We start from the raw sequence: 24,751 nt of genomic DNA, 5'->3' as shown, positions 1-24,751 counted from the left end.
TACTTTTCTCTTTAATTCTTTTGTTTATTTTAAACTGTACCCTAGTGAAAAAACATCAGCAAGTGTATACCATATTAATGCTTGGGAATAAAATACGGTATGAAAGATTAGATTTTTTTTTCCCTCAAATTTTTTCTCTCACTTTTTGTTTTTAGCAGTCATCTTTAGGGAACATGTCTTTTTCAGACAGTAGGTTTCTCTGGTCAAGGAACTGGAAATTGATGAAGTCTATCTAAGGAAGTGTATTCATGTTTTAGTCAATGCCAATAGAATATAAAAAAGAAGGAAAAATAAAACATTTTAGAAAAACTTTAAAAATACGTCTAGAATAGGCTGGGCGCAGTGGCTCACGTCTGTGATCCCAGCACTTTGGGAGGCCGAGGCGGGTGAATCACGAGGTCAGGAGATCGAGACCATCCTGGCTGACACGGTGAAACCCCATCTCTACTAAAAAGACAAAGAAATTAGCTGGGCGTGGTGGCGGGTTCCTTAGTTCCAGCTACTCTGGAGGCTGAGGCAGGAGAATGGTGTGAACCCGGGAGGCGGAGCTTGTAGTGAACCGAGATTATATCACTGCACTCCAGCCTGGGTGACAGAGCGAGACCCTGTCTCAAATATATACATATGTCTAAAATAGTGTAGAAATTTTGGATCTTGTGAATATTTTTCTTAAATTTAGCCATCTTTTAATTTTTTTTCCAACTTGTGTAATGTATACAAAATCTTATGGTTCATATACTTTGCAATACATTTAAGCAGTGTGAGTTAGGAACCCTATGCACCAAATTAGGTAAAATATGAACTACGTTTTAAGAAATGTATTTCTTTGTTTGCGTTTATTTTAAATGATGTGTAGATAACATATCTTGTTAATTATGTCGGTAAATTTGAAGCTTAATAAAATGTTCCCCCATTTACTTGGAAAAAGTAAAACATTGTAGGACTGTAAATTAATATTACTTCCTAAAAATATCTTGAATGGACCGCAAATGCACAGACTTGGATTAATCACAATCTGTGGTACGTGATGCCTTGTCATTAGCCTCTGAATTAATTACTCTTTTTAATTTTGATGATGTATGTATTTGTTATTTTTAAAAACTGTTTAATGGCCAGGCATGGTGGCTCACACCTGTAATCCCAGCACTTTGGGAGGCTGAGGTGGGAGGGTCATTTCAGCACAGGAGTTCGAGACTAGCCTGGAGAACACGGCAAGACCTTGTCTCTACAAAAAATAAAAAAATAGCCTGGCATGGTGGCTCATCCCTGTGGTCCTAGCTACTTGGGAGGCTGAGATGGGAGGATTGCCGAGCCTGGGAGGCTGAACCTGCAATAAACCATTTTTGTACCACTGCACTCCAGCCTGGGTGACAGAGTGAGACCCTGTCTCAAAACCAATAAACAGACTATATAATGAACAACATAGAATTGCTGCTAACCTGATAAATATGACTTATGTCTAACAGGTACTCCTACCAATCCGCTTCTCACACTGCCATTCCCATCATCCACTGCCCCCCACTGCCCAGATAATCTCTGTCCTGAATTTTGTATTTTTTCCCTTATCTTTACACACTTACACACACAGTTTTATTTCATGTACATATGCTTAAATGATATATTGTTTCATTTTACTTGCTTCCAACTTTGTGTTTTGGGACTTGCTTTCATTGCTTATGGCACTTATGGGAACATTTATGTTACTAAGATTCATGTGCTTGTGTATGACATATATGTCATATATGTGACATAGTATTTCATTCTGAAAATATGCCACAATTTATCTGTTTCCCATTGTTAAGTATTTATGTTATTTCCTTTTTTATTGGGTGTGTTCTATTTTTGTTTTATATTGTTTTTGTGCATGTGAGCAAAGTTTCTTCTAGGAATGGAATTTCTGGATCCTGTGAAATGCAAATAGCCAACTTGAAATGGTAACATAAAATTATTTTTAAAAAAGATTGTATCAGTTTACACTCTCACACTCTGAGTGATAAAACTGAAATGATCTGCAAGTTATTTGACAGTTATCACCTTTTGGGGGAAGTGATTTGATAATGTGTAGCTAAAGTGTTAAAATTGAATGCTTTTTGGCTATCCTTTTTCTTAAGGAAATAATCAGATCTCTTCATGTCCTACATCTCAGTATGATGATTCTGTTCTCTGTATACTACCCTTGTGATGATCTTGTCTCATCTCCTGGCTTTAAATACTTTCTCTATTGCTTATTTTGCTTAAGTATCTATCTCTAATTCACATCTCTTTTCTAAACTTCAAACCCATAGATCCAGCCACCTGAGACTTGAATTATCAAATAGTTCAAACTTATTTAAAATGTTAACTGCCTCATTTTACCCCTTTCATATCTGGTTTATCTATAGCCCCTCCCCATCTAAATTGATTACTGTACTTTGAAAAATCTTGGAATCGTCACTGAAAAATCTTGGAATCATGATTGACTCCTCTCTTTCTGTTATACTCCATGCCTGATCTATCTACAAAAATGCCGCTGCCGCCTCTTTCAAAATATATTTGAATTCTGCCATGGTTGTGATGGAGTAACTGATACTTGGCTTTGCCCTCATACGTTGGACTTGCCTTCTTGCTGAAAATAGTTATAAAATTAAGTATGTAAAACGCCTGCTTAAAAGAATTGGAAAATAGGCAGTGCAGGAAAATGATCCCTGAGAGATGGAAAACACACAAAATAGACCCCATCTTTACCCCGGTTCTCTGCCTGGAGAGAATTTCCAGAGCTCAGCATGTGCAGTTGGAACCCAAGTAGAGGACAGTGGTCCTGTTAAGCTAAGGAAGCAGAGATTTTGGAGCTGCTGAAGCAGACATGCTGAGTATTTACAGGAGTGGAGGGGCAACAGGAGTGCACTAGTGTCTGCATTAGGAGAGCCACAGTGAAGTGGTCACTGGGCTCAGACCATGGCTTTGAGATGGGTGAAGAACTGTGTGCATTGTGCTTGCTGCTGGAACAGAGTGCCGCCAGGTATTCCCATACACAGTCGCCACTGACAGATTATACAGCAGGAACAAGAAAGCAAAATGTAGCTTATCAGGACCAGGAAGAGAACCCTCTTTCTTCTACAGTGTCTTTCTAAAGTCCTGAACTGATAGAACTTAATGCTATGCTCACTGTAAAGGGAAAATGCTTAAAGGAGTTTAATCCATTATCGCAGAATAGGTACTAAGGGTGGATTTGGAATTGAGAGGCAAAAGATTGATGACTAACACAGAAGGCTAGACTAGACCTGCCCCACAGGGTCTAATGCCAAGCCTCAAAAACAGAAGAAGTGCCTGTAAATAACCTGCCTGCTAAAATCAAGTCTTCACACTCTGAAGGAAAACAATACAATGCAGACTCCTTAAATCGTCCACAAGTCCAGCATACAATAACAAATTACTGGAAGCATACAATAGCAAATTACTAGAAGCAGCAGCAAAATGTGATTTATAATCTAGAGTAAAAACTGTTACTAAAGACATACCTGAGATGATGCTGTTGGTATAAGAGCATTAATGCCTTTAAAAAAAAATACATAGTCCTATGGATGGGGAATCTCAGAAGAATGAAAACTGTTTAACAACAACAATAACAACAACAACAAAAAAACCCCAGGAAATAATACATCTTGACCTAAGTCTGTCAGGGAGATAAGCAGGAAACTCTCACTGGTTCTCAGTGCCCATTTTATAGGCAGCATGTCATCTTTTTCAGAGGGTGAATTTTCTTTAGAAACTCTGGTTAGGAAGCAATTCATTCAGCTGAGTTTCGCAGGAAATGTTTCACTGAGTAATAGTAACAGCGTCAGTGTGTGTGGCTGTATTTCTTGAGGGCCAGGTGCTATCTTGAGTGCTTTCAAATCTTCTATTAACCTTTGGTGTTAAGCATTATTCTCATTTTTATAAATGAAAAGACTGCATTTATGTAAGGAACTTACTTAAGGACACTCAGTCAGTAAGGGGCAAAGCTAGGACTCAAATCTAGGATAGCCTGACTCTTAAGGTCTGTGTTCTTAACCAGATATACCATTGATGAAGGCTGACTTACATTCTCCTGACTACAAAGTATAATAACTTTAAAGTAGGTTATAAGTTGACTCACAACAGGTATTCTTGGAAGAGCTTCATGTGTTCTGTTTATTCACGTTTATTCAAAATTTAAAAGTATTCTCATTGGAGAACCATTCAGTAAAATGTAAATGAAAATCATTCAAGTCACCTGCAAGAGAATGTTGACTCATGGTTTTAATTTACTCATATAACCTGTAGAGGAAATCAAAGAAGCAATTAAATTTTCTAGTAATTGTACAAGACTAGAAATTAGAACTGGCCACTGCCACCAATAATGCTCTACCCCCTGGTAAGGTGCTTAATTTTTCTGAGCTTCAGTTTCCTCTCTGATTTTAAAAGGACAAAAGGAATTGGGTTAAATTATCTGAGCTTTCTTACATATTAAAACTAAGTCAAACATTTCCAGATTATTGACCTTTGGGTACTTGAATGTGATAGACATAGATATTTAATAGGCAAATTAGGTTTACTGAAGTTCAGAGAACTTAAACTGCCCTTTTAATTTCACTCCATATAAGTAGCTTCTAATTTGCATGAGGCAGAAAAGATTTTCCATTTAAGTGGAGTTGCAGAGCAATTAATTGAAGATAAAATTCTGATTGATCCCTTGATTACAGGAGTCTGAACTGAGAGGTCGTATGTCTATCTACTGTGTAGGGACTGAGGGGAATGATCAGAATTGTTGTGAAGAGCTGAATCTGAGGGTGGGTGGAAGAAGTAGTAGCATATATATATATGTGGAACAAACATCTGTCAGCATCATACTTTGCTGTATTGTTCATTCAGAACTATGATAGTTCCTTCCTAGTTCTAGGAACTAGGAAAGTGCCAGGGGGCTTTTTAATGGGCCACAATTGGAAGAACTGCATATCACTTTGGCAGTCATTCCTTTGGTCAGTACTCAGTCATATGGCCACACTGCAAGGAACATGGAAATTATGTTAAACTGTGTGCTCATGAAGAAGGTTAGAGCCAGGTACACAGAAGCCTGGGAAAACTATGCAAGTGAAAAAAAATCAAGGCAATCTTTAACTCTAGGAAAAACAGTTGTACAAAAAGGGGATTAAAATAGAGATAATAGTGGTGAACATTTATTGTATGCTTACTGTGTGCCAGGTGTTATTCTAAGCCCTCACATGTTTCATTTATTAATTTTCTTAAAACTTCTATGAGATAAATACTATTATAATCCTCACTTTACAAATGAATATTGATTTCACCAAAAATATTGATATCACTGTACCCGTTGGAGAATAAGAACCTCATTAAATACTCAAATGTGGTAGAAAATCTAAGTGAGGTGGAAATAAGGTCTATGTTATATATTATGTAAAATTAAACAGTCGAAACAAAGTGTAAGCATGCTGTTTGAAAACATGCAGGCAAACATCAGTAGAAACAACTGAAAAAGTTAAAACCCCTCAGGGTGAACAATTCAGGTGTGAGGTATGGAATTGCCCTCTTACTGTTGCACTTTCTAAACTATGTTGGTAAATAGATAAGTACCTGGTATGCAGGAAATTATCGGGAGACATAAAATGAAAACAAAACCATAAAAGATGATTTGGTTATTTATGTGTAGTGGTCATCATTTATACTTTATTTTAATATGGAACAGTGATGGTTTTATAAATTACTAAATAATAGAGCCTTACACTGAAAGGGAGCTAAGACCAAATTTCTAGGCCTGAGTTTATCCTAAACTTTATTGATCAGTCACATAACCTTCACTTTCTTCAAATCTTAAGGAGACTGTTGAACCAGAGATGATCTTTTACTGTCACTTTAAGTTCTAAGGTTTCATTATTCCAGGTGTTAGACTAATTTTGGTTTTTTAATAATAGATCTTACTAGGTCTGAAACTAGAGGCTTCAAGGCTAGTTTTGAATGCAAGCATGGCCGTTTACTCACAACCAATCTTTTTTTTTTTTTTTTTAGCTAGTATTGGGCATATGTTACAAGATTAGTTATATATTAGTTATATGATTTTCTCAGTACGAGTTTTTGTAAGTCCTTACGTGTCTTTTTTATCCAACAGGGTTTTTTTTCTTAACCTGTTAAAGTATAATATACAGAAAAGTTCATAAATTATAAGTGTGTATATATCTCAATGAACTTTTACAGTGAGCACACCCTAATTACCAGAACCTAGATACTGGATCAAGAAACAGAGCATTACCATGATTCCAGAAGCTCCTTGCAGTTGCCTCCTTCCAGGGATCAGCCATTATCCTGACTTCTAACCTCAGAGATTAGATTTTGAGCTGTGTAAATGGCATCTGGTAGTTGTGTAAAATCAAACATCTAGACACATGTACATTTACATATAAGTAATATATAAATATATATACATATATATCCATAAATATTTATGCTTTTAATCTTTTGGTTTGGGGGAGATTTGTTGTTGTTTTTTGTTAGTTTTGTTTCTGGCTTCCCATGATGATACATCTAAATTTGTTGAGATTTCCTACTGATAATGATTATGTAAAAAGCATATGCATTTATTATCCACTTACTACTTCTAAGTACATAGTCATAAAAGCAAAGTTATCCAAAATGAAACTTTTATTCTAGGTCCAGTGGCATTGCAGAGCACGGATGGTTGCAGGAGCCAACTTTTACATTGTTGGACGAGACCCTGCTGGCATGCCTCATCCAGAAACAGGGAAAGATCTTTATGAGCCAAGTCATGGTGCCAAAGTGCTGACAATGGCCCCTGGTTTAATCACTTTGGAAATAGTTCCTTTTCGAGTTGCGGCTTACAACAAGAAAAAGAAGCGTATGGACTACTATGACTCTGAACAGTAAGTCTTACATTCTTTATACAAATCTTTGAAGTACTTTGTGGTCTAGCTGCACCCAGGGATTTAGCTTGTTGTCTGATCTTTACAACTGTACTGATGACAGGCTTTGTTGTACCCATGTCAGAGAAAGGTAAACCCAGAAAACTAATTTCCCAATATTCTGGAAATTAGAAGTAGAAATAAAACTTGAATCTAGTTTCATGGTTTCAGGAATTTTGTTTTGAAGTCTGTAAGGACAGTATTGTTATTTCTCTGCCTACTGTGTCTGCTGTAGCTTACTGAGCATAAGTAGTTTGAGGACTTAGTGATGATTACTCTGGTAAGCCCAGGGAATCTATGTATAGAGAGAGAGTTTAGCTAATATTTGTGCAATCACTATGTGACAGGCAATGTCCTAATTATTTATGAGTATTAAATTGTTTACAAGTTGTGTATCTCTTGTATGAAATGCTTGGGGCCAGAAGTGGTTTTGATTTTGGATTCCTTCAGATTTTGAAATATTTGAATATTTGAATGAGGTACCTTGGGGATGGGACTCAATTCTAAACATGAAATTCATTTGTGTTTCAAATATACCCTTATATGTATAGCCTGGAGGTAATTTTATACAGTATTTTACATAATTTTGTGTGTGAAACAATTTGTGTACATTGAGCCATCAGAAAGCAAAGGTGTCAGAGATGGAATTTTCCACTTTTGTCCTGTTGGTGCTCAAAAATTTTCAGATTTTGGAGTATTTTGGATTGTAGATTGGGGTGCTCAACTTGTATTTTCTGTAACAATCTCTAAAGTAGGTGCTGTTACCTCCATTTTATAGGTGAGTATCCTGAGGCATACAAAGGCCAAATAGCTTGTATAAGGTCACAGGACTAGTAAATGGTAGCTCAGCATATGAAGCCAGGCAGTCTGGTTGTAGAGTCTGTGCTCTTAATCATTAACAGCACAACTTCTGTCTTCAAAGATCTTAGGAAGAGCAAAAAACCCCAAGCTTTTACTACAAATTATTGGTAGTATTGAACATTGTATTTGTCCATTTTCACAGTGTTATAAAAAACTACATGAGACTGGATAATTTATAAAGAAAAGAGGTTTCATTGAGTCACAGTTCTGCATGGCTGGGGAGGTAAAGGGGAAGCAAAGCACAATTTACATGGCCCCAGGAAAGAGAACAAAGCGGGGAAGCGCCACACTTCTAAACCATCAGATCCATGAGAACTCACTATCATGAGAACAGCATGGGGGAAACTGCCCCCATAATCTAATCACCTTCCACCAGGTTCCTCCCCTGACGTGGGGATTACAATTCAAGATGGAATTTGGTTGGGGACACAGAGCCAAACTATATCAAACATACGTGAGGGGACTTCAAAAAGTTTATGGAAAATGAAATTAAAACATACAACTGAAAAATGTAAACTTTATTTCTCAACATAAGCTCCATCAAGATCAGGACACTTTTGTGAGTGATGACACCAGTCATTTCATCTATTCCTGAAGGAGGAGGGTATCTGGAGATCTGGAGACTAGGGATAAAAAAGAACCAAGCGTCCTGGGAATTTAACCATGTCAATGTAGTCTTTTTTGACTGAAGAAAAATGGGTGCCCCTTAAAGATTTTTTAAGATTAGGAAATGAAGCCAGAAAGAGCCAAATTAGGACCTTAGAGATGGATGCCTAATAGTGTCCCATTGAAATTCCTGTAAAATTGCCCTTGTTTGATGAGAGGAATGAGCAGGAGCATTGCCATGGTGGAGAAGGACTCTCTGGTGAAGCTTTCCTGGGCATTTTTCCGCTAAAGCTTTGGCTAACTTTCTCAAAACATTCTCATAATAAGTAGATGTTATTGTTCTTTGGCCCTCCAGAAAGTCAACAAGCAAAATGCCTTGAGCATCCCAAAAAACTGTTTCCACGACCTTTGCTCTTGACTGGTTCACTTTTGCTTCGACTGGACCACTTCTGCCTCTTGGTAGTCATTGCTTGGTTGTGCTTTATTTTCAGGATTGTACTCGTAAAGCCACGTTTGGTCTCCTCCCTCGATTCTTACCAGGATCTTGATCCCACTTGTTTAAAATGTCCATTGACAGCTTTGCTCTTGTCTGCAGCTGATCTGGGTTTGGCATCAGTCAACTGGAAAGTTTGCTTAACTTTAATTTTAATTTTAACTTTAACTTTAATTTTACAGTCAGAATCGTGTAAGCCACACCAGTCGAGATGTCTATGGTGTTGGCTTTTGTTTCTACTGTTAATTGTTGGTCTTGCGTATGGACAAGATTAACTTCTTCCTTGAAAATTTATGTGGTCTGCCGCTATGGGCATCATCTCCAACATCATTTTGTCTCTTCTTAAATGTAAACTGCTGATTTCTTTGGGACATTATCCCCATAAACTTTTCCTGAAGCATCAGTGATTTCACCATTCTTTTACCCAAGCTTCACCATAAAGTTGATGTTTGTTCTTGCTTCAGTTTTAGCAGAATTCATATTGCCCTGATAGGGGCTGTTTTCAAACTGATGTCTTATCCTTCCTAGTTCCTCAAACTGGATCCCGTTCAGACATGTTATAATCAGTTAGTGTGAGTTTATTTTGGTGAAAAATTGAAATCCATGCATAGTTTTTTTTCATAATGAACATTTTCCATGAACCTTTTGGAGACCCGTTGTATCTGTCTCTCTTTGGCAGAATTGTATTAACTTTCATCTATAGGTAGTACACTCTGTAAGTTTAAAGTGGTAGTGTGACAGGTAGGTAGCTCTGTCCTTGCTATGTGACTTGAGAGTCCTGTCTTCTCTGCCCTGTTTCCATGTCTCTGGAATAAAGGCAGTGGACAGGGTGATTCACTCTTAGCCCAAAAGGTATAGCTCTTTGCATTATCTAGAGCACCTAGTCATTTTTATACCTTAGTAGGTACTTGTACATATGAATTGTTTAGTGCTTGACCTTTATTTAGTATACCTGCTCTTTTAGTACAAATCACAATCCACATTCAGTAAGCAAAACAGGTAATTTTTTAAATTTACATTTTTATCAGTGTCAGCTCTACTGATATGAACTAATTGGAAATTGACTATGGCCTAGTAACCATTAATCTGAAAGCTGCCATCCTTTGCCGTGATACTTCATAGTTGGTTCCCCATTTAGGAATAATGCAGCCCAGACCCTGTGCCCTCATTTGTGTGGCTCATTTTGTAATAGTGGAGACAGAAGAGAAAAAGAAACCTTTAAAAAATTAAAACAACGTTCTCTTGTTTCTAAAATGGATGTAAAGTTTGTTGTCATTTGATTTATTTGAAATAAATGATAAGTTGTCTGGAGAAAGAAGTACTATTATTACCAGTGGAAATTGGGGAATGTTAGGTTTCTCATTAATGCCAGAAATAATTCTGGAGACAATGCATACTTTTAGATAATAGCAGGCTTTTCTGAGAGGTGAACTGTAGCTAAAATACAGGAAAGTCTTATGAGAGTGAATGAACAGAAAAGGCTTTCATAACTGGGGCAGGCAAGTGTAAAAGGACTCCTGACTGTTCCCTATATAATTCAAGACAGGAGATATTCTAGTTTATATTTTCTGAAGATCTGAAATGTGGCCCAGATTCTAGTATACTTCTGAACCACACCAAGAGAAAAATTTGCAACAAACTAGAACATTTTTACCCTTGTACAAAATTAGGTTTGTAAACATTTAGAAATAGTTCTAAATCATGTGGAGTTTTTTTGCCTTTAAAAGAAATATGTATATGTATGGCATATATACTATATATGTACACCTAGTACGATTTCAGTGTCTAAAAAGTGCAACTGTAAAAGTGGTGTGCTGAGAGTTGTAAAAGGATTTTTTCTACCAATGGACCTTTTCTACCAAAGGATGCCTTGAAATTTTTTTAAGAAAAAAAAAAAAAAGAATAAAAATAAATTATAGTAAACTTGGAACTGTTTTACCACAAAAGGTGATTAAAACTTTAAAATATAAATTGATTATTAAGGGAAGTAAAAAAGTTTTGGGTACACTTCTCCCCTTTTATGGTAGGCCATTGTCAAAAATTCTCATTTACTTAGTCTGGGGAGAGGCCTTATTATTTGTAGTTCTTTTAAAAGCTCCCTACCCTAAAACCACTAAAAAAGGGTAGAAGTGCCTTCCTACAGATCTATAAAACATACAATGTCAGGTGAAATGCTGGGCCCAGAAACCTTTTGCTTCTTACCTAGCATAAAATTTATTTAGTTTTTGTATAAGGGATTATGAACACAATCTTTTCTGAGAGTTAGGATTAACTTCCTTAAGTTGCTAATATAGTGGCAAGGGAGAGAAAGGAGAGAGAAATAAAATTATTCTGCTAGTGGCTAAATGCTTAAAACTTAGATGAATATCCATTTTGATGAGTTATGAAAACAAAACCAAACTAAAAAGAGTAGAGCTTTTTTTTACACTTACTTGTGCCGAAATGTTTCATTACTGTGGTCTCTGCATGATCAGTTGGTTTAATCATACGCAGGACCCTAAACCCCATCTGTATGTAGTTGACTGATGTGCTGGTAAGCCTTTGATAACTTTGATATTTGGTTAAATAACTGTGTAGTATTGCTTTAAGTTTCTCTTTTAATCATTCAGAAGCTAAATAATTACATCAGTCTCATAAGATTTTCCAAAGATGAATTCTATATTAGTTGCATGAGTGGCTCATTTTCTTGGAATTTTTGGGGAGTTACCAAATCTTAATAGGTATTAACTGGGGAAGCTTTAAAACTGCCTTAGTTTTCTAACTTTTTGTGTTTGTGTTCAAAAGTAATTAAGTTGATGGTAATACGTTGGAAAGTGATTAAAATTTTGTGGAAAGGCGATAGCCTTTGATGTAGTGAGAAAACAGTTATTAATTATGCACAGATGAGGTTGTCTTTTGTTTGATTAATGGATGTTACTTACCGCCAGCTTTTATGTAATTAATGAATTTGTTTTGTTTTTTATTTGATTAAATACCAATGTAAGACAAGGCTTAGGAGAAAAGAAACAAACTTCATGAAGATTTCAGGCAAAACCTTGTTGATAGGAATTATGACAAAAATCATCTGTTTATATTTAGAAAGTTAAGGAGGTTCAAATTAGTTGTAATAGGGACTAAAGGAAATTTAGTTTTAGGACTACAAGATTAAAGTCCAATCTTTCAGATATTGCAAATAAACTTTTAGAGGTAATTCAATTATTTATATTTTTTCCCTCTATTATAAAGTAAGTCTTTGTATTAGGGTAGATAGATACAGAATTATTGAGATTAGTGAAATAGTAAACTCAAAAAGCAGAGTACACACGAGTGAGAGTGCCTTGTGGAAATTTGTAAATGAATGGGTAGGTGGGCATAAATACCTGTTGTCTGGTTATTTCCACATTTTCAATACAGTATTTCTTTCGTGTTTGATGCCAGAGTATACTTTAAATCATGTACTATTAGTGTCATTTTTAAAAAACACTCTGACTGTAGGCATCCTTCGAGGCTTTTTCAGATATACTTTTCATGGGAGAGCTCATCTGTTCCTGTGGTTTCTGTGGGGGTGATTTTTAAACCTGTACATCAGTGTTTCCCAGTCATATTAGTTTTTTGTTGTATAACAAAGCACCACTGAAAATAACACCCATTTATTACCTCATGCATGGTTCTTTAGGGCAGAAGACTGGGTGTGCTTGACAGGGTTCTCTGACCAGCTTGGGTTCTTATCTGAAGGCTCTGAAAAGAATCCACTGTCAAGTTGAACCTTGATATTAGCAGAGTTCAGTTCCTTCTAGTTACAGAACTGAAGTCCTTATCTTCTTACTGGCTATTGGCTGAGGATTGCTGTCTGCTCCTAGAGGCTACTTTTGGTCTTTTTTTGTGGACCCCTCCCTCTCAGCAGTAGATCCTCCCTCATGTTGCATCCCTGTCATGCCTCATGTCTCTCTGACTTCCCTTCTGCTACAAGACAGGAAAATTTGAGTGATTAGCTTAGGGCCACCCAGATAATTTTGCTATCTTAAGGTCAACTGATGAGTAACTTTAATTGTATATGCAAAATCTCTTTTGCCATGCGATAACATAGGATGGTAATAGCACTGGGGGCAAAGGTCATTGGGACCATGTTAGGATTCTGCCTGCCACACTAGTGAACATTTCTACTTAAATTTCTTGCTTCTTTGATTTCTTTATAAAATTTATTTCTTCTTTGGCCATTCCTTAAAATGACCAAAACCAGCTTTACCTTTACCCTCATAATATCCCCAAATCCTACATTTCTTTAGTTACTTCTTATTCGCACTATATAGAACCTTCAAGTCCTTTATCCTTTTCCCTCACTCTTCATAGCCAAGTCTTATCAAGTTGACCACTGAAATGTTTCTTGTGTGAATGCTTTCCTTTCCCTTTCTTGCCACAGTCTTTGCAATACACAAGTATTTCTGTTAGAGTATTGGGAAACTGTGTTTTCTGTTAATTCATACAATGCTTTGTTTTTATTAATTTTGATGTTTCTTCTGAATACATGTAGAGTCCGACTATAACTGCATGAATTTACCAATGAGTCTCATCCTGTATTTGTCAATTTTGCACATACTTTATTGTAGGGAGTTGCTTCATGATCAGTAATAGATAAGACCTAATTTAAACTCTTATCATGTTGTCTTCTAGTATGCATTTGAATTATAATTAGGTATAGTATAACTATGTATATTTTTGAAAAGCAAATTATATATTTTACGTATACTAGATCTAGTATTGAGGTCAATATATTCTATTGAAGTTAGTAAAAACTTTGACTTCACTTTGCATTATTTATTTATTAACTTCTTCTGGAGCCTTTACTATTTGCAAGCCATTGCTAGGTTGTAGGCACTATAGTTGGAAACAGGCAGATATTGTCATCTCCCTTATGGAACTTAAATTCTAGGAAAGAAGACAGATAGTAAACCACTGACCACACAATTAAGGATGGTAAGTACTTGGCAGAGGACTGTGGAAAACTCAGCACTTGTTTGAGTAAGTCTGAGGTACCGGGGATAGGTTCCTGGAGTAAGTGATGTTTGTGCTGAGCTGCAGAAGATGAGTCGGCACTCCTTTGATGAAGAAGGGAATAATAGTATTCTGGACAAAAGGATCTGTGCATGTCAAGGTCTGGGTGAGAAGGATCATAGAGGGTTGAACTGAGTGAGGTAGAACAGAGTCAAAGGAGGATGATGAGATATTCGGGGCCCAGATAAGGCAGTTCTTGAAAGGTAGGAGCTGGAGTTGATAAGAATTTTTAAAAGATGGTGGTGTGACTGTGGATTGGTTATAAAAAATTCAGGTTTCTGGTAAAGAGGTAGGTTAGATTTACAGATTGCCTTTCTGAAGAAATTAAAAATGCTGAATTAAATAAAACATTTTCATAAAAGTATTGTGGATCTGACAAGATGATGATAAGAACTGTGAGGCCAAAACCAGTAAGTGAATGCTGAAAAGTCAGATAAGCTGAGTGCTGAAGCTGTTTTTGCCCTGTTAAACCTAGCAAACTTGAGAGTATTGATTTTCAATGCCTCATAGTATGGATGGGGACAGAAAATACAACTCTGGTCATGATCAAGGTGAAGAGCCCAACAGGAGACACTCCCATTCAGTTGAGACTCCCTCCTACCTTAATTAAGTGTAAGGGAGAACCTGTGAGCAGGACATTCTGCTTTAAGCTCGAAAGCTGGAATCTCTCCTCATATGGGCCAAACTTACATTACCTGGGTGATATTAAAACAAACAAAAAACCCTCAAGTCATGAAGTTAGTTTTTTGTGGTTCTTGACTAGGCAGGCCTGTAAGCATTCAGCAGAAGCAAACATAAACTCTTCTTAGAGCAGCACATCAGCGTCCTAGGTCTCGACTTCCTCCTATAAATGTTTATATATACTTAATGAACAGTTTTAGTCAAAAATGACAAAGGATTCAAGGAAACAAAGTACCATAAGCAAGAAAAAAATGGAAACTATAGTCAGCAGAAGCAGACCTGCAGAGACTTCACGTTAGAATTACCAGATATAGGTTATAAAATCACCATACTTGTAGTGTTTGTAAAACCAAGGACAAGTGTGAAAGTATCCACATGGAACATAAAAGTTATAAAAGTGACCTAGGAGTTTAGAAAAGAGAAAGACAGACAGGGAGGTGAGTGTGTAGGCATGTATCAGTATCATATGGGTGGGTTGCAGTGGGCAGATTGAAGGAAGTGGCTTGACTTCGAAGCATCTTCAGGAGGCACAGTCAGTAGGACTTGTAGTATAACTGTTATATTAAATGAAGGCTGTTTTGTTTTTTCTTATCAAATACATAAATCTACTCACCTCCCCCCTTTCAAAACAGACAAGCAATTTAGTTCAGTGTCCTCCTTTGTAATTCCACAGGTAATGGGCAGAGTTTTAATAGAAAGAACTGTAGGTATGAAAGTGTGATGGAATTAGTGAAGAGTTCGTGTTTCACACACCATTGTTATTGTGTACAATTTTAAGTTTTCTGTACAGCAAATCTTTTGATTCCAAACGTGTTCGGATGGCAAGAGTCTGCTTCTACATTTCATAAAGCAGTTAATACAAGATTTTGTGTATTTTGCTCTCTTTAGACTATTTTATCTAACACTAGAAGATGGCAAACTTTCTTTAATCAGTAATGAAACAGATGAAATGGAAATATGCCTTATTTGTTTTATCCTTTCAATAGCCCCTCTTTTGAAACCATTCTAGAGAGGTGAGAAGCTTACATTTTCTGGAAACAAAATAGAAGTGATTTTTTTTCCCTTAGTGGTTAATACTAGGAATGATAGATGACACCATTAAAGAGATGTTATTATGGTATTTTTGGTATAAAACCCAGCAATACCCATATGCTGCTTTTAATCAACCGTAGTATCTGGGAGAAAGAAGGGAGGGAGAAGGGGAGATATGCATGGAGCAGCAATTGGAACAGAGCGGTACTCTTGGGCTTTGCCCCCAGTGTAGAATTCTAATGAGCTGGAATCGACTACGTTGAAGAGATTTTTTTAAATGCCAGGAAGCCAAAGTAGCTTTGAACCCAAAGCAGGACAAAGGTCATTTTCTCTCTCTCTAAAGCCCTGACCAGGTTTGACCACTCTTGTAAAGTATCAGTACCAAAGAAAAGTAAAAAGAGCAAATGAGACAGTTCCCGAAAGAGTATTTTCCCTAGTGCTTATGTAGAGCAGTCCAGGTCTCCCCATACAGGTACCCTTGTCCTCCAGTGGAAGGAAAATAGGTCCCAGTCATTTGTGCTCACTCTGAAAAACCTCTCTTCCTAGAAAGTTTCTTCTTTGTGGCTAAGTGGGGTGCCCTGATTTCAGTGCATTCTGGGTAAATAAGCGGTAAATGGAATAAGTGCCCCCTAAGAGGTCAACCAATTGAAAATATGTTTGAGAAAAATTATGAGAGCATTTAAAAAGAGAAAAGTAACACCTATGTCACCAATACTTTTTGTGTGGTTTACTTTTATTCATACATTCATCTAACGCAGTTGTGCATAGTTGAGTTTATAATATAATAGAGTTTTGTGTCCTGCTTTTAAATTTACTTTTCATGAGCATCGTTCCATGCTACTAGAAGTTCTTTGTAATCATTTTAATGGCTCTTTGTCAGTATCTGGTACCATACTATGCCGTAAGTCTCACTGGTTGTAGTTGAATAAAGAAGTTTATGAAGGCTCCCCGCTACTCTGGAAGAGGCTTCCTCATCACACACTCATGTCCTTAGGTATCACTGTGGGCAGGTAGCATCCATCTCCTTGTCCCATTTCTTCCCACTCCTCTCGAAAACACAGAGTATAGTTTTTCTGTGTCTGTACCATCAGATGCCACTGAGATGTGGACATGATGTTGCCTTAGGCTGTAGACCTGAGCTGTGTCCAGTCATTGACCTTCTTTCTTACTGTAAAGAGGTCTAGGAGGAAGTAACTATAAAGCTCTATGTCTTATATAGTGATGTTTTGTTCTGTTACCTGCTTTTCCTTTTTCCTGTGACTTTGAGATTTCTTTTTTCTTTTCTGCCCCTTTAGGGCGAGGGTGTAATTTATATTTTATAAAACTATCAACCCAAGCTTGCTTTCTTATTATACCCATTAGCAGGGTTTCTCAATCTCAGGAGTATTGGCCTTTTGGGCCAGATAATGCTTTGTTCTGGAGAGGCTGTCCTATGCATTGTGGGATGTTTGCCCTGGGGAAGGGAAGAGGATGGCAAAAATCATCTTTGTTGAGAAACTGAGTTGATTTTGCAGTACACTTTAGGACAGCCCTGGAAGTCCATTATTTGGCTGAATATTTAATAGGTGCTACACTCTAGCCTTTATTTAGAAGACTGGAGTGTGGGGAGGAAAACATGACAAATGAGTGGCTTTTATTAATTAGATTTTAGATAATTCAATTTTTCATGTCTTTCAGTTGGTCTTTGGTTTGAAAATGAAAATTGTTAAATTTGTCATGTATGATATCAAACAGTGCTTTTTAGTCCCTAAAAAGAAAGCTGTAAATGTTTATCTGATTTTGAAGAGAATTTTTAACCCCAGTCTTAAGAATGCTTAGTGTTTTGATGTATACTGTGTTTGATGTAACCCACTTTCAAGTTAGATTAAAAAGTTAATTAGACTCAAAATAGATTCATTTATAAGTTGCCACTATTATTTTTCATCCTATCAAAGAAGAAATTCCCTTTTGCTTCTCTGAATTGCTTGTTGCCTAGTTAGCACTTTTAAAAAGCTGGTCTAATTGAATATGAACCTTGAAAAGATACGCATGAAGGGCCATCTGCTGACCCTAGGTCTTGTCCATGTGAGCAACTTGTAATGGTGGCTGTGATGGCCATGTATGTGGAGTAAGAAACAGCAGATGGTTGTAAAGATTTAAAATCTTCAACAAGTGGCCTAGAGTCATTTCCACTTTGGAGTTAGTCAAGATGCTGGCCACATGTGGTTAGTATGCTATGAAGGGTTTCACATATTCTGCTCATTTGGGTTTTTTTTTCCTCTCCTTGCTGTTCTAACCTCTTCTCTTTTAAGAGCTAGCATTCTGTCTGCTGTAGATTATAAGAATCTGTAACCAAGTGGTTTTGAGAAGGAAAAAAGCAAACATACTTGTATTCCTTTTTCCAGGTGCCATAGAAGATTGGTTAACTAGTATAATGAAATGGCCCAAATTAGAATTTATTTGTAGTGAGAACCTAAGGTCCCATATTTAGTAGCCTTTCCTGCTACTGGCAGATTCCTGATTACTCACAGGTGAAGTTCAGAGAGAATTTTAGCCCATTCCAGAAATTCTTCAGTTTTTTTTTTTTTTTAATTTAGTTATTTCTGTAAAATAATGTCCATTTGAATGAAGATGTACTTGTGAAAAATATGATTTGATTATGGTGACTCTTGAGTCAACTCCTTGAACCTACATTCTGATGAAAAGTTAAAATCCTTATGTGCCAGAGATAGAAATGTAAGTATGAGGCAGAGGAAAATGTGTTTTCCGTAGCCAGGGTGGAGTGGAACCACCACCATGTGGAAGCGGAAACTCCCATTTCGTGTGATGAACAAATGCTTGTGGCATGCAGGGCAGATGGAGTGTGAAATAGCTTCAGGACAAGAGGTACCCAGGGACCTTGCTTTCAAATTGCAATTTCAGAAGGAATGCAAGCAGACTTCTGGATTTCAGACAGTTTGGCATTTGGGGGAAAGAAAGGACTTTAATTGGTCTGGTTTTTTTCCAAACAGTTAGGCAGAGCCATCCAGCAAGCTGCTGTCTTCTTTTTCTTTGCCTTCAAGAACAGGCACTTTATGCAAGTGATAAGTTTTTCTTTTTTGAAACCAGAGTTTAAAATGTACATGACCGGAAAGCTCTAGCATCATAATTTTTCAAAATGAAGTTTATTTAGGGAGCCGATAAGTGAACCTCCTATGGAACTGAAACACATTCAGTCAGTATTTTGTTAAATTATTCTTGACCAAAGCAGTTTTTAATTTTAATCTGGCTAGAGCAAGCATTTTTGGATATAGTTGAAAAGCTATCTGGACTCCCTCCATAGCTACTCAACTCCCTTAACTTCCTGTCTAGGTTCTGCTTGCTAAGTCTTGTCCTGAGATGTAACCTCTCTGGCCTGGAGATAAAGTCAACTAACTGCATTGATGGATTATTTTATATATTCATTCGCACGCAGATTCTCCACACCCTCAGAAGGCAACCTGACATCTTTACTGAGAAAATTAAGACCGTCTTGCATTAACCACCACATCTTTTTCTAACACCAAATCATTTCTCTCTGTCTCTCTCCACCCTGCCCCCACCTTCTCTTTCCTCTTTTCATCACTCCTGACCCTCCTCCTTGTCAAAGCCCCTCTCCCTGTGTCTTCATCCTGGCCTGCCTTCTCCAACCTATGTTTCTCTTGTTTCTTTTCCTGGCGCTCATCCTCCTCCCCTTTCTCATTCTTGCCACTTATTTTCTCCTGCCTATATAACTTGTTAAGCCTTCTCTGGTTTCCTTAAAAAAAAAAAAAAAAAAAAAATCACATCTTAACTCCATTGTGTATCTCTGCCATTTCACTGCTCCATCTCTTTCTTTCATCATCTATTAAAACTCCTCTATTAAGGAAGATTTAAATTCTGATTTGTAAATTCAGTATTTTGTTCCCTACTGTGGTCATCTTCCTAAGCCCTCTGTGACCTTACCATTTTTAAGTTTCCCTTCTTCCATGACTACATATAATCATCTTGGTTCTCTTTCTACCTTTTTGACAAATGCTTTGCCTTTTGGTGAGTTTTCTTTCTTTGGAGAGCTTCCCCATTTTCTCAAACTCAGTTTTTATTTTAGTTTTGATACACTTACAAATTGTTTCTAACTCCAGCTCTCCTGATTGTTTTTGAAATCTCTTCTCTCATAGCCTTGCTTATTTTCCTAGGCTTATTTCACATGCAGTAACTTTGTTTTTCTCCCCTTAAGTCATAGTCCTTTATGTAATATAAAGATGATAGTTTACTTTATTTTGAACTATAGTAACTAGCCCATCTGCATGGGCCCGTATATCATGGTCCACTTGACATTTCTTGCACATTGAACATGATAGAGGTGGGAGATACTCCCTACGTTTACAAACTCTCTGAATCAAACCATCTTGTTTTGAAGCAGTATCTGTTAATCTTTCATCTGTTAATGTTTATCCATCATCTTTAATAATTTGGTGTAGACATGTAAAATGTGTTTTACCTAAGAAGATGAGAGTTGAAATACTGAGTTGAATGTCTACTTCCTGGTATGTCTACTTCCTGGTAATGCAGGGAATAGGGAGAATAGACAGGATGACTAGGGGAGGATGTCACATATCTGAATTAAAGTAGTAGTATCTTTCTGCTTAATAGTTAGGAAGGAGATTATAAAACACTGACACTGATTTTTCTTGTGACTGATTAAATGAGTCACACTAGTTTATATTCATATTATATATGTATAGCATTCCAGAATAAAACTCTTAGACATGTTTCAAAGGGGAATGGAGCATTTGTTAAATGGTTCCTCACTGGCAAGTTGGAAAGGCCAGAATTGGAGCCAGTAGTGAAGCTAAGAGGTAGAACTAGACCAGGAACCAAGTGTCAAGTTGATTGTACGAACTGACAGCAGTGGTCAGACAGAGGGGTAGGTCAGGTACAGGAGATGCTTGGAGACTGGTGTTAAAAAAAAAACAAAACAAGCCCAAGACTCATATAAACCCTATGAGCGGTTGAGTCATTGAGCACACAGATAACAAACATCAAACAGAAGAAACCAGAAGCTTGATATACCACCTAGATCACTAAGGAAATAATAACACTTCTTTCTTGTTCTAGAGCCCACCTTAGTGAGTGGATAGCGCACAAGCTGATAGCTAGACTCAGTGAACTGTGATAAGGAAGATGGTGGAAAGCTGACTAGTGTGGAGGTGAGTGAGGTCAGAGAGAAGACAGATCTGAAGAGGATTATTGGTGAGATCATTATGAAGGGCGTGCTGAAACTTCTAATATGAATAGTCCAGATTTAGATAAAAGGGAATGAAGAAGTAGCCCAAACTTCAGTAACTGACATTTCTTATATTATGTATTTATGTGTTCACTTATTTATATCAGCACTCCTATCCCATCTTAATGCATGTTAGTTTTTTGTCTTAAGACCCTCTGCCACCCACTTCTAGGACCCATTCTTAATTTGTTACATTTGAATAAAACATTAATGTCTTTCAAAAAACAAAGGAGTGGCACAAATTGACCACAGTATTCAGTAAAGCTAAATTCCCCTTTTTGCCACAGTATAAAGATTAGTCACTGCGGGCTATGAATGGTGCTATATTGAACCAATACATTTTCCTATACATGTACCTATTTATCCCTTCATATTTTACCAAATATTTACTGAGCTCCTACTTAGATAATAAACCACCTTATCACTGGTTAGTTAATATTTATTAAATATGAATATATTGGATGTCCTTAGCACCATTCAGATATTTTTTTACTGCTAATGTCTGTCATTTACAGGTGTGTTAATAGCCATTATAATTATTGTGGGGCCAGAACGATCACTTTGGATAGAGATTTTTAAAATAAGTTTTTACTCAATATAAAATTATTGATAATAATTGATATTTTTGTTTGATTTTGATAATATTAATAATTGATAAAATGATCATTGTAGAAAACTGCAGAAAACATGAACAAAATAAAAAGCACTTGTAAGACCACTTCCCAGAGATAAACACTGTTAACATTTGGGCCTATTTCTTCTTTTTTTTAAACCCCCACAATGAGTACATAGGGTATATTTCTTTATGTGCTCATTCATTCTCTCTCTCCTCTCTCTCTCTGTATTTTCTGAAAATAGCAGTGATATTTGTCTGAGTTCAGGCTGCTATAAAAAAATACCATAATCCTGGAAGGCTTGGATGATAAACATTTATTTCTCACAGTTCTGGAGGTTGGGAAGTCCAAGATCAAGGTGCCAGCAGATGCAGTGTCTGGTGAGGACCCTTTTTCCTGGTTGTGGATGGCTGCCTTCTTGCTGTGTCCTCACGCAGAGGAAAGAGCAAGAATCTCCTGTCTCTTTCTTTTCTTATAAGGGGATTAATCCCATCTTGGGGGGCCCACCCTTTTGGCCTCATTTAATTCTAATTACTTCCCTAAGGTTCCACCTATGAGTTCATAGCGATGTTTGTATATAGTTTTGTGTCCTGGTTATTTTATTTATCATTAATCACATCATGAGCATCTTATCCCATCCTTACTTTAATGACTATGTAATATTCTACTCAGGACTGTACTGTAACTTATTTAGGATCTTTTGGCCTTTAGGTTATTTATAGTATTTTGCTATTGTAAAATGACTTTCACATAGCTGTCTTAGGCATAATATTTGTCTGCCTCTAATTATTTCCTTTTAGGTTTGTAGAAGTGTGATTATTAGTTAAAACATACTTGGCATACCTCCAGAAGCCAGGGCCACTTGGTAGTTTATGATTGCACTGGGTTCTCAGGTTAAGTCTATAAATAATGAAGAGAGGAAGGAACATAGAACTGCCAACTAGAAGTAAACAGGCTCATGATCTGGTGACCTGAGCAATTCTGAATGCTTGCTGAGTCATAGTTGGCCATCTAGGTTGATTCCCATGTTTGAAAGAAGAGGATGAATTTAAGGTAAGCAATATATGCCATACCTATATGTGCTCTGTGCTTAGTGATTTGAGGGCTTTTGTGTGTTTTTGTATGTGTGAAGATGAGAAAAACTATCAACGCTACCTCTGTTGTGTCTTGTCAATTAAATAGTATTGATTATTGCTATTTACTTGCTGTTCCAGAAAAAAAAAAATTCAATTTTACTCTTAATATTTCAGCATTAATTTAGCCTTTCAGGTTGTAACTTCCTTAAAAGTTTTCAATTTGTGCTAGCTAAATTAGATTTAGTGTTTTCTTGAAAAAAAAAAGAAATCTAATTCTAGATTAGTGACTGCCAGGAGCTGGGGAGGAGAGGGCAGAGGGGCGAGGCAGGTATGACTATAAAAGGGCAACCCGTGGGATGGGCGTGGTTTTGGAAGTGTTCTGTAACTTCACTGTGGCGGCTACATGAACCTACACATGTGATAAAGTATAGTATTAAGTGTATAAGAAAAATGAGTACAAGTAAAATTAGGAAAGTCTGAGTAAGATTGGTAGATTGTTTCCACACTGATACCCTGGCTGTGATATGCTGTAATTTTGCAAGATGTTACCTTTGGGAGGAAACTGGATGAAGGGTACAATGGTGACTGGCTATATTATTTCTTAAAATTTCATGTGACTCTACAATGGTCTTAATAAAAATTTCCATACTGTTTTTTTTTTCTGGTTCTAAAAATTGGTAATATTCAGTAGTGTGGTGTTTTTTGTTCAGTGACAAATTTGAAATCAGATTTATATTCACAAGTACTATGTTCAGTATTTTTTTTCATTAAACTTATCTAATATGAACAGAAGGAACAAATGCTTTTTAAAAATGTAAGTTTCTAAAATTATGAAATAATTTTCTTTTTTTCCTCTCCTTTAGCCATGAAGACTTTGAATTTATTTCAGGAACACGAATGCGCAAACTTGCTCGAGAAGGCCAGAAACCACCTGAAGGTTTCATGGCTCCCAAGGCTTGGACTGTGCTGATGGAATACTACAAATCCTTGGAGAAAGCTTAGGCTGTTAACCCAGTCACTCCACCTTTCACACGTTACTAGTAACAAGAGGGGACCACAGTCTCTGTTGGCATTTCTTTGTGGTGTCTGTCTGGACATGCTTCCTAAAAACAGACCATTTTCCTTAACTTGCATCAGTTTTCGTCTGCCTCGTGAGTTCTGTTTTGAACAAGTGTAACACACTGATGGTTTTAATGTATCTTTTCCACTTATTATAGTTATATTCCTACAATACAATTTTAAAATTTTGTCGTTTTATATTATATTTATGCTTTTGTCTCATGATTTTTTCAAGCTGTTGTATTAGTTGTAACCAGTAGTACACACATTGAATCTTGCTTTTTTTCCCCTTGAAAAAAAAAAAATTACCAAACAATAAACTTGGCTAGACCTTGTTTTGAGGATTTTACAAGACATCTGTAGCAATTAGATTTTTTTTTCTACATTGAAAGTAGAAACTGCCTCCTTTCTTCTTTCCAGTCAGCTATTGATCTTTTCAGCTGTTATAATCTAAAGTATTCTTATGATCTGTGTAAGCTCTGAATGAACTTTACTCAATAAAATTAACTTTTTGGCTTCTTACTTATGTGATACATTTTATATTGCTTTGTTTCCACATACCCTTTCCTCCTTGTGAAAAAGTTTCTGATGGAAGAGGGAAAAATGCAGGCATCTTTTATTACTGGAATCCAATACTTAGTTTCGAATATTGTATTACGGTGACATTTTTGACAGCAGGAGCTTATGTTCCATTATTTAAGTGGGAAAATAATGAGGCAGTCTTAGCCCATCCAGAAAAAAGTTTCTTTGAATATTTCTCCAGTATTCTTAAAACACCTGTATAACAGTTTCCAAGGATTTGGAACATAGATGGGTACATACTGCTTTAGTTAGGAAAAACTATGCTGTAGAAACACATCTCTAAATTTGTGCCATTTGATCATACAGGTTGACATTCTGTCCACCTTAGTCATTCAGGGTGAAATTCTCCCACCTTATGTTCCTATGTCAAAGGGAGGTTTTAGAGGGAAAGAGCATAAAAATTACACACTAACTCTTCAGTGTTTTGAATCAGAAGTGACACACATCACCTGCTAGTTCATCGGGCAAAACAGTTCACACGGCCCCACTCACGTGTAAGGAGGGTTAGGAAATGCAGACTTCTG

General features: G+C 36.7%; 1 protein-coding gene across 1 annotated transcript in view; it reads left to right on the top strand.

Annotated features, from left to right (window-relative positions):
- Positions 1–24,167, top strand: part of PAPSS1 (3'-phosphoadenosine 5'-phosphosulfate synthase 1) — a 113,290-nt gene extending 89,123 nt beyond the window's left edge. Inside the window, exons 11-12 of the mRNA XM_011989804.1 lie at positions 6,661–6,890; positions 23,450–24,167. Coding sequence (XP_011845194.1) covers positions 6,661–6,890; positions 23,450–23,588 — 369 coding nt within the window. The 3' untranslated portion in view covers positions 23,589–24,167. The remainder of the gene's footprint in view (positions 1–6,660; positions 6,891–23,449) is intronic.
- The last annotated feature ends 584 nt before the right edge of the window (positions 24,168–24,751 follow it).

The sequence above is a fragment of the Mandrillus leucophaeus genome, unplaced genomic scaffold, assembly GCF_000951045.1.
Source record: "Mandrillus leucophaeus isolate KB7577 unplaced genomic scaffold, Mleu.le_1.0 Scaffold364, whole genome shotgun sequence".
NCBI lineage: Eukaryota > Metazoa > Chordata > Mammalia > Primates > Cercopithecidae > Mandrillus > Mandrillus leucophaeus.
Note: the sequence above shows the minus strand (reverse complement) of the source record. Positions and strands in the feature narration are given on the sequence as shown.